General features: G+C 50.0%; 1 protein-coding gene across 2 annotated transcripts; it reads right to left on the bottom strand.

Annotated features, from left to right (window-relative positions):
• Positions 1 to 4,439: 4,439 nt before the first annotated feature.
• On the bottom strand, positions 4,440 to 7,453 carry CLP1 (cleavage factor polyribonucleotide kinase subunit 1). 2 transcript variants are annotated; one of them, XM_068988783.1, is made up of 3 exons: positions 7,386 to 7,453; positions 5,986 to 6,634; positions 4,440 to 5,421 (listed from the first exon to the last, which is right to left on the bottom strand). In XM_068988783.1, exons 2-3 carry the CDS (start codon positions 6,589 to 6,591, stop codon positions 4,750 to 4,752), a joined length of 1,278 nt encoding a protein of 425 aa, XP_068844884.1. In that variant the 5' UTR covers positions 6,592 to 6,634; positions 7,386 to 7,453; the 3' UTR covers positions 4,440 to 4,749. The 2 variants fall into 2 exon arrangements, with proteins under 2 accessions (XP_068844884.1, XP_068844885.1); XM_068988784.1 differs by having other exon boundaries at positions 6,178 to 7,414.
• Positions 7,454 to 9,745: the final 2,292 nt, after the last annotated feature.

Here is a 9,745-nt window from a genome sequence, read left to right as displayed (position 1 = left end):
TGCATTGGCCAACCCGGCCACCCCGCCCCTTTTTGATGGAGAAAACTTTATTTAAAACAATCTTGATGTCGCCATACCCAGTCCGCGAGTTCCCCGGTACCAGCAGAGGTGCAGGATGATGGCAAGGCCTGGGCTGTCGCTTCTGCTTGGAGGGTCTGCCGCGACTGGAAGAGTCAGTTTAGAGGACGAGTGAGTTAGTGTTAGTCACTCAGTCGTGTCTGACTCTTTGTGACCCCCATGGACCCTTCAGGCTCCCCTGTCCATGGGATTCTCCAGGCCAGAATACTGGAGTGGGCAGCCGTTCCCTTCCCCAGGGGATCTTCCCCTCCCAGGGATCGAACCCAGGACGCCCAGGGATTCTTTACCAGCTAAGCCACCAGAGAAACCCAAGAATACTGGAGTGGGTAGCCTATCCCTTCTCCAACGGCTCTTCAGACCCAGGAATCAAACCGGGGTCTCGTGCATCGCAGGCGGATTCTTCACCAGCTGAGCTATTAAGAAGGGCGAAGTTCCAGCCAAAGACCCGGGAAGAAGAGAGAGGAGAGCGGGCAACAGCCTTGGGGCCCCAGGGCCACCCGTGGGAGGGGGCGCCGGAAGTGCGCGTGGAGGCAGCCTCGGCCCCTGGAGTAAGAGTTTCAGTTCAGTTCGTTCACTCAGTCGTGTCCAACTCTTTGCGACCCCATGGACTGTAGCCCACCAGGGCGCTCTGTCCATGGAATTCTCCAGGCAAGAATACTGGAGTGAGTAAGCCCTTTCCTTCTCCAGGGGATCTTCCTGACCCAAGAATCAAACCCAGGTCTCCTGCATTGCAGGCACATTCTTTACCATCTGAGCCACCAGAGATATGTGTATATGTATAACTCAATTACTTTGCTGTACACCTGAAACTCAGTTCAGTTCAGTCTCTCAGTCTTGTGGGACACTGTGACCCCATGGACAGCAGCACTCCAGGCCTCCCTGTCCATCACCAACTCCCAGAGTCCACCCAAACCTGTGTCCATTGAGTTGGTGATGCCATCCAACCATCTCATCCTCTGTTGTCCCCTTCTCCTCCTGCCCTCAATCTTTCCCAGCATCAGGGTCTTTTCCAATGAGTTAGTTCTTCACATCAGGTGGCCAAAGTATTGGAGTTTGAGCTTCAGCATCAGTCCTTCCAAAGAACACCCAGGACTGATCTTTAGGATGGACTGGTTGGGCCTCGCTTAATTCCCTTAGTGTTTCGCTGTAGCACAGGGGTTGGACGACCTCATGCCTAACCTTGGGCAGTCCGGAAATACAGGCCAAAGGAAGGAGAAGGTTCTCCAGAAGGCACTGTCCATGGCAAGCTGCTGGCCATTTCCGCCTAGATCTCATGGCCAGGGTTTGCCCCAATTAGTCCTACACAGCTGTGAACCCAAGAGCAAGGCCCCGTGTTCTCTCCCGATTTAGCTCAAGGCCATTTCTGCTCTGGCTGTTACATAATAGTCTTTCAAAAACAGGGTTCCACCAGCCAGTTCTCCGAAGCCAAGGGTTCTCACCTGTGAAGTGTGATTCTAAATCCTGCTGCCCGTCCTCGGCTTTGGTGTCACATGTTGCTGCTTTAACTGCTCTGATGTTTAGAAGCTGAGCAGCAAGGGAGAGGAGAAGGTCTGCCTTCTGTCTTCTGAGGTCTAGCCTAGTTCCTTTTCTGGCATGGCATGCGTTAACAGGCTGTCGTTCATTCCGGCTAAAGGCTTCATCTACCATTTCTTGCAGCACAGTGGAGAGTTCTCTTAGTGAGTGTGTACTTTTTAAAAATGAAAAATTTTTTAACTTTCTGCCTTATGGTATGTAAAGTTTATTGGAGATAAAATATTTGTAGAGGCTTTCCTATTTGTAAACCAGCTTAATTTGTTTCCTTAGGGAAAGATAAAAGTTCATTTATCTGTATTTTTCTTGGGTTTGTTGTTATTATTTTTTGGCTACCTGGCACACCCTGCAGAATTCTGGTTCCCCAGTCAGGGATCGGGCCTGTGCCCCCTGCACTGGAAGAATGGAGTCTTGACCACTGAACTGTCAGGGAAGTCCTTTTTCTTGGACTTTTAAGACTTCATTTCTCCAAGTTCACAAATTAGGCATTTTCCTTTTCCCACTTTCAACAGTCTAAGAACCTATAAATTGTTTTGTCTCTTGGCTAGACAGTGCTAAATGGAAATAAGCGTTGGACATTCCACTGACCAATCACATATACTAAACTCCCCTAGGACACCGGATTACTGAATGCCAAGCTCTTAGCTGGATGAGTACTGCCAGTGGCATAATCACTATCCCAGGCTTAGAGAGAGATTCCATTTTCTTTTCCAATTTTCCTTAGAATTGTGCAAGATATTTCCTGGAAAGGATGTTTAATAGAACACAAGATTTAAATTGATAGCCACTTCTGAAAAGTATTTCGAAGTAAAATCTAGACGAAGACAATGAGATATCCAGACCACCAAACTTCAAATACATTACTTTGCTTTGTACGTCAAGTAATACCGCAGAGTTTTTCCTGGTGTAGTTTATCAGTACTTTTTCAAAGTATCTGTACTTTTTTATCCTCTCTCCCAAAGTTTCCTCAATCTCAGATCCAATCTAGATGCTCAAGTAAAAAATGTGGGTATCACCTTTGATTCCAAAGGTGCCTTTCCTTACCACTCCCATCAGCAAGTCCTATCAATTTTACCTCCAAAATCTCCCGAGGCAATCTACTCAACTCTCTCTGCTGCCCTCTTCTGAATCATTAATTTTCACATTGACCCTACCTCAAAAGTCCAACTTGTGTTCTTGCTTCTTTCCTTGCCTCTATAATCCATTTTCTGCCCAGCAGTAATCTTTTCAATGTAAATTAAAACATGCCATTCCTGTGTTCTACCACCTGCAATGGTATGAATTTTGGGGCCCCCACCCCCGCAGTTCTTATGCCGAAATCCCCAATATTAGATGACCCTTTGAAAGATGCTTAGATCATGAATGTAAACCTTCATGAATGGGATTAGTGCTTTTATAAACAAGGCTCCAGAGAGTTCCCCGCCCCTCTCACTCTGTGAGGACACAGTTGAAGCAGGCCATCTGCAACTTGGAAGAAAGAGAGCCCTTGGCAGAGCATGACTATGCTGGGTGCCTTGAATTTGGCCTTTCCAGCCTTCAGAAACCTGACCATTTTCAGATGTTTCTAAGTTACCCAGTCCGTGTTTTTGTTGTTGTTCAGTCCCTAAATCGTGTCTGATTCTCACAATCCCATGGACTGCAGCACACCAGGCTCCTCTGTCCTTGACTATCTCCCAAGAGTATGCTCAATTTCATGTCCATTGAGTGAGTGGGTAGGTGATGGTATCTGACCATCTCATCCTCTGCCACCCTCTTCTTCCTTTTCCTTCAGTCTTTCCCAGCATCAGGTCTTTCCAGTGAGTCAGCTCTTCGCGTCAGATGGCCAGAGTATTGGAGCTTCTTACGCCTCTCCATCATTTCCCACTCTTCTTGGATTACAAAAGCCCTACACTATCTGGTCTTTGCTGCCTCCCACCTCGGCCTGAGTTTTTCCCTCTCCCCTTGATTTGCTGTATCACTCCCACCATGCTGGCCTTTCCCTTTATCCAACACACTCATCTTGCTCCTTTCTTAGGGTTTTGCACTGCTTCCTCCACCAGGAAGATTCTGTCCCAATTGCACACAGCCATTCCAAAGAGGCCTTTCCTGACCACCTGATTTAAAAAGCCTCCTGGCCATTCCACCTCCTATGGCCCGATCTTAAGCCTCTCTGCACAGCACCTCACTTTTTATGTTTACTATAAGCTCTGTAAGACTGTCCAGCTCATCCCCCGTCTAGAAAGGTCCCTGTCACATAGTAGGTGCATGATAAAAATTTGTGGAAAGAATCAATGGATAAGGTCATCATGATACTTACTCAATAATACAAGTCCATACTAGAGAAACCAATTATTTGCAAGAGATCAAAGAGAATGGGCTGTTCCAGCTTATCACCTGAAAGCTCAAATTTACTTTTTGACTTGGGATCGGATTCCAATTAAACAGACAACAGGAAAGAAAGCAGAGAGCTGTAGCTGAGAGAAAATGAGCTACCTCTGGATAATATCAAATCTGAAATCTCACCCCAAGTTTACCACCACCTGTTTAGTTCCTCATAGTAAACCGATCACTGACAACAGATTTAGGATCTATGTACCCAAGTGCAGAGGTAAAGGAAACCATCATAAACATTTACCTGCTTAGCTCACAGGTGGGCTCTTGGCTTTCTTCTTCTCTAGGCATTCAGTAATAAATCATTCCAATAATGTTTCTATAATGCTTAGGGGGAAAAAAACCCAAGCTTTAAAAAATTATACCAACTCCTGTGCTATGGCAAAAATATTTATTAAAATAGTTTTTTCTTTTTTTCCAAGTATGAACTTAATTGGGAGGAGTCCTTTGAATTCACTCTTTCATCCCAAACAAACGAGATAAGCAGTATATGCAGAATCTAAAATGGTGATAAATGAGCCCATATGGTGGCACAGTGCAAGAAAGGGGGCTTCTCTGGTGGAGCCTTAGGGGACCCAAGAAACCTCTGGCTCACAACTGGAAGAGTTAGGTGGCCACCACCTGTTTTTAAGAGGTAGAACATATGCTTTCCAGTAGTCCACCATTTACCGAGCAGCCTGGCCGCAGGAGGTGCTCATCCCTCAGCCCGTCTGCCCTTGGTGATGGCCAGAAGGCCTTCAGGCCCCAGGCAGCAAGGCTGCCTGCGGATCACTACTTAAGATCCATGAACCGGATATCCATGATGAGTAGGAAGTTCTTGGGCAGCGGGCGGGGGGCGGGGGAGAGGACGGTGAACACCTGGTGCTCCAGGTCCACGCTGGTCACCACAATGAAGCCCGCCACGCTGGTCTCCGAGAGGCTCTCCTCCGCGCCCTCGGCGGTGCTGACGCTCAGCAGGTGGTGTACCATATCTCGGCCGGGGGTGACGGGCACCAGCTTGAGCTGATTGTCCTCCTGAGACATGCCCAGAGGCAGGCAGGAGTCTGGGATGGTGGGTGCCCCGACTTTGTAGATTTTCACATCTGAAAATTTGACGTTGAAGGCATGGGGATAAAAACAGCCCCGGAACCCATAGAAATACTCACGGATGCGCTCATCCCGGCATTCCCGCCGGAAGTCCTTGGAGCGCTCCACCACACCCCCCGACTTGGGGAGCAGCACCGTGCGGACAAAGTGAGGCAGGTCCCGCTTCAGCTCGTTGTACAGCCGTTCTTGATCCAGAACCACGACGACATCCACCTCAAAGGCTGAGGCTGCGTGGACCAGGGCCTGGTAACCAGAGCCCTTGACCCAGCCACAGGTGTTAATGACACAGCCGCTCACCGAGGCCCTGCGGTTCACTTCACACCTTTGGTTGAACACATCGGCTAAACGAGATGTAATCTGCAGAAGAAAGGGTCCAGGTGAGAAAGAAAAGGCACAAAACCAACCCTCGGCCACACAATCCTTCCTGAGCCTAAGTGGTATCAGGTTCAGGGAAAAGGACATTCTTAATGGCAGTGGTGTTTCATGTCCCAAGTTGAAATGTAATAAATTACTTAAGAGTGAAGTGAAGTGAAGTCGCTCAGTCGTGTCCGACATTTTGCGACCCCATGGGCTGTAGCCTGCCAGCTTCCTCCGTGCATGGGATTCTCCAGGCAAGAGTACTGGAGTGGGTTGCCATGCCCTCCACCAGGGGAATCTTCCCATCTTCCCAACCCAGGGACTGAACCCGGGTCTCCCACACTGTAGGCAGACGCTTTACCGTCTGAGCCACCAGGGAAGAATAGGACCTACTTAAGAATAGGTCCCTAGAAACGTTTTGACCATCTGAGATTGAACTATTTTTGAAACGGTCTTTACCAAAACCCATCACCGTGGAAGTGATAGCCACTGAGAGGGGACAGAGAGTTTCAACCAGCAAACGCCGGCCCCCTCCCTCCACCCCACCTTGCCCCGGGCTCCGACCTTATTATAAAGCTTGATGTTGGTGCCAGGCGTGGTGGAGCCGAAGTGGTACACCAGCGGGGCCTGGATGGAGAACCCCTCCTCAACGTCCGCCGGCCGCTCGATGTAGAGGGCCCCCATCGTGCCGGGGATGGACACAGAGCCCTGGCCCACATCCAGCTCCACGTACGTGGGACGGCGGCCCAGACGCACCGCGTAGTTGAGCAGCAGACGGCACACGGTGGACTTGCCCACGTCCGTGGGGCCCACGACCATCACCCGGGGGCCCCGCTCCTCCTCCTTCTCGGCCTGCCTCCGCATCTGCTCCAAGGCCGTATGTGTGTTGAGATAAAGCAACATTGGGGTGTCCTTGGAAACGTAAGCCACCTCGGTGCGCCCACTGAGCTGCAGCGAACAGCCGTGCCAAGTGAAGACAGCCACCTTGGCGCCAGCATCAAAGGTGAACTTCTTGTTTCGGGTCAGCTCTGTGCCGAAGATTTCTGCCATGCCAGCCAGCAGCTCCAACTGAACTGACTGCGACGCCTCCACCTCAAAGCGAAGCTCTGTCTCCCGCTCCAGTTCAAATTTAGTTGTTGGCTTCTTGTCATCATTGGCCTCCTCTCCCATCTTTCCCGTGTGGCTGCTTTTGTCTGGAACACCAAAATCAGATCTAAACAGAAGTTAGGACTCGGTTCAAAATCCTCCAGAGGATGTTTCTCCTTACTTTGCTTTATTCTCCCCCCTTATCTCTCATCACCACCTGACCCACTATATATCTGATTATTGTCTATCCACCCTCACTAGAAGGTAAGGGTTGGGCATTTTTGTTTGCTGCCCGTAACTCCAGTACCTAAAATAGAGCCTGACACCAAAAGGCACCTCTCTAAAAACACCGAGTGAATAACTGACTCAGGCGTCGGCGGAAAACAAGATACCTACATACCCGCAGACTTGGTTACAGCGCCTTTGTTGCTCCCTTCGTCACTACCACGCTTTCGGGTACTCCAGACTTGAAAAAGCTACAGATGCCCAGTCCCTAACCCTTGGGTCAACAAAAAAGGGAGTCAGAAATCTGGAGGCAGAGCAGAGAATACCGAGTTGGGACTCAGAAGCAAACAGCATCAAGGAAACCGTTCAGCAACCACTAGCAGTGTCTTTAAACAAATCACTTAGCTCGTCTAAACCTTTTCCTCCACTGTCAACTGGAGGCGCTTACAGTTCCCCTAAAGTGCTGTTCTGGGGGTTAACCGGGATGGTCGGAGGGAAAGAAAAAAAATTAGAAAGCGCCGAGGAACAGCAAAGAATTATCTCCGATGCAGATCGCAGCTCCAGGTCTAGCATTCGTCCCAGCCTCCCCAGGCACAGAAATCTCCGCAGGCTCTAAGGAGGCGGCGGTTGCGATCCTGAACTTACTACCTCACCTGTACAGCCACGAGCTCAAACCTGTAAACCAAGAACACAGGACCTAAGCCCAGAAGCCAGACCCGCTCACCGAGACCACGCCGGAAACAAACGTTTCCGCACTTGCGCAGTAGGGAAGGCGCGGCCGCGCGAGGCCCTCTGGGAGATGTAGTTGTACCCGAGCGGTCGCGCTCTCGCCGCCGCTTGGCCCTCTGGGACTTGTAGTCAAGGGCGGGGGGGGGGGGGGGTGCAGTTTGACCGTGACGTCAAAGGCGGGCGGGGCGGCTGCCGTCATTGTTCGTCAAGCAGCTGGGGAGGGAAGCAGGGGGCGTGGTGGTTACGCCTCCGTGCGCGGTGAGGACCAGCCGCGGAGGGGACACGGCCGCGGAGGCGCCGCAGCTGCGGGCCCTCTCCCCGTCGCTCCCGCTCACCTGCGGCCCGGGAAGGGCCCCACAGTCGCCTGGAAGCGGGGCGCGGAGCCCTGCGTGGATACGAGGGGACCTAGGGGTAGCGAGAGGGGAGCCAAGCAGCTCATCAGAGGCTAACTGGACTGCCATCCCCGTCCCGACACAGTGTTTGACCCCCGGAGAGCATTTCAGAGCATTTTACTTAAGGGAGAGAATGAAACATAGATTTCTTCCAGTTACTCTGCGAGGTAGTCATTACTCAACAACCCCTCTCCTGTTAGGCGGGGAGCTTTGCTGGGGACTCTTTCCCTCCCCAAGTCTCTGATGGTTATACAAGGGCAGTCATTCACCCTGCAAGCAACAGATTGGGCCGCATCTATACGTTCAGACGGTAAAGCATCTCTGCAAGGTGGGAGACCCGGGTTCGATCCTTGGGTCGGGAAGATCCCCTGGAGAAGGGGAAGGCTACCCACTCCAGTATTCTGGCCTGGAGAATTCCATGGACGGAGGAGCCTGGAGAGCTACAGTCCATGGGGTCGCAAGAGTTGGACATGACTGAGCGACTTCACTTTCACTTTATACACTTCTGATGCGTTTGGACTTGGGAATATTCTTTGCCACTTGCTTGCTGTGTGACTTTGGGTAAATCACAGGCTTAGACCCAGTTGTTTGTTTTTAACTGGATAACGGGGATAACAATTTATCTTCAAGTTGTTTTGAAGCATGAATAGGAATGCATATAAAGCACTAAACCCAAAGCCTGTGACACAGAAGCATCGGATGTGAGCTCCTAAGGCTTTATTGTAGATTGAGGATGGATGCTATAGTGAGGCCTTTACATTCTTCAAAGCCCTTTCAGGTGTCCTCTTTCACAGCCACCTGTAAAGTCAGCTTTATTAAATTTCAGGTGAGAGAGGAGACTAAGACAGGTGGAGGGATTTGCCCAAACTAGTATTCAAACTCAAGATTTTGGAGTTTGAGTTCAGTTATTGTAACAGTGAATGCAGAGTACTAGATGCCACATCGTGTTCTGTGGGCTTTAAGGGTATAAATCCGTTTAATCCTCACAAGAATCTTGTGAAGGACACGCTGTAACTGTCATCCGTTCGTTAGAGATGAATACTTTCTTCCGTCCAGCTCACATGGTTAATCCGGGTGGAAAAGCCTAGGAAGATTTTCTGGGTTGCCTTTTACCAGCTGGCCCCACCTTAGCCTTCACTTTCTAAGAGTGCCATCCTCACTTCTCACGTTTCTTTCTTGGAGCCGCTTAAGTCCTGTCTGACTCTTTACAACTCTATGGACGGTAGCCCGCCAGGCCCCTCTGTCCATGGAATTCTCCAGGCAAGAATACTGCAGTAGGTTGCCATGCCCTCCTTCAGGGATCTTCCCAACCCAGGGATCGAACCCACATCGTGGTTGTTTACCACAAGCACCACCTGGGAAGCCCGTCTGTCTCAGATGGTTTGTTTTAATTATTTAATTTACTCAGCCTGCGGGTATTAGTTCTCCAGCGAGCCACCAGGCATCCTCTAATTGCTCACCATTCTGCAAAAACCCAGCTCTAGGGCTTCCCTTGTGGCTCAGCTAGTAAAGAATTCGTCTGCAATGCGGGAGACCTGGGTTCAATCTGGGGTTGAGAAGATCCCCTGGAGAAGGGAACGGCTACCCACTCCAGTATTCTGGCCTAGAAAATTCCATGGACTGTATAGTCCATGGATTGCAATGAGTTGGACATGACTGAGCGACTTTCACACACACAAAAAAAGAATCCAGTTCTAGTCTTCCATTTGCAAAATTCTCTATGAGCTCATCCTCTCCTGTTTACACACAGTTCACTTCCCAGATCTGTTTCCTTGCCTCCACATTCTCTCCCTTGAGGCAGTTCCTCCCAATTATCTAAAGTCATCATTGTTTTTTCTATTTCTTTCATTTTCCTTGGCCATGCCACACAGTTCCCCAACCAGGGATAGAAC

This window comes from Capricornis sumatraensis, chromosome 16, assembly GCF_032405125.1.
Source record: "Capricornis sumatraensis isolate serow.1 chromosome 16, serow.2, whole genome shotgun sequence".
NCBI lineage: Eukaryota > Metazoa > Chordata > Mammalia > Artiodactyla > Bovidae > Capricornis > Capricornis sumatraensis.
Note: the sequence above shows the minus strand (reverse complement) of the source record. Positions and strands in the feature narration are given on the sequence as shown.

Coding starts and splice junctions, on each gene's coding strand:
- CLP1 (XM_068988783.1), bottom strand. CDS start 6,591: ATGGGAGAGGAGGCCAATGATGACAAGAAGCCAACAACTAAATTTGAA. Junction 5,422..5,985: donor ACATCAAGCTTTATAATAAG/GTCGGAGCCCGG, acceptor TTTCTTCTGCAG/ATTACATCTCGTTTAGCCGA.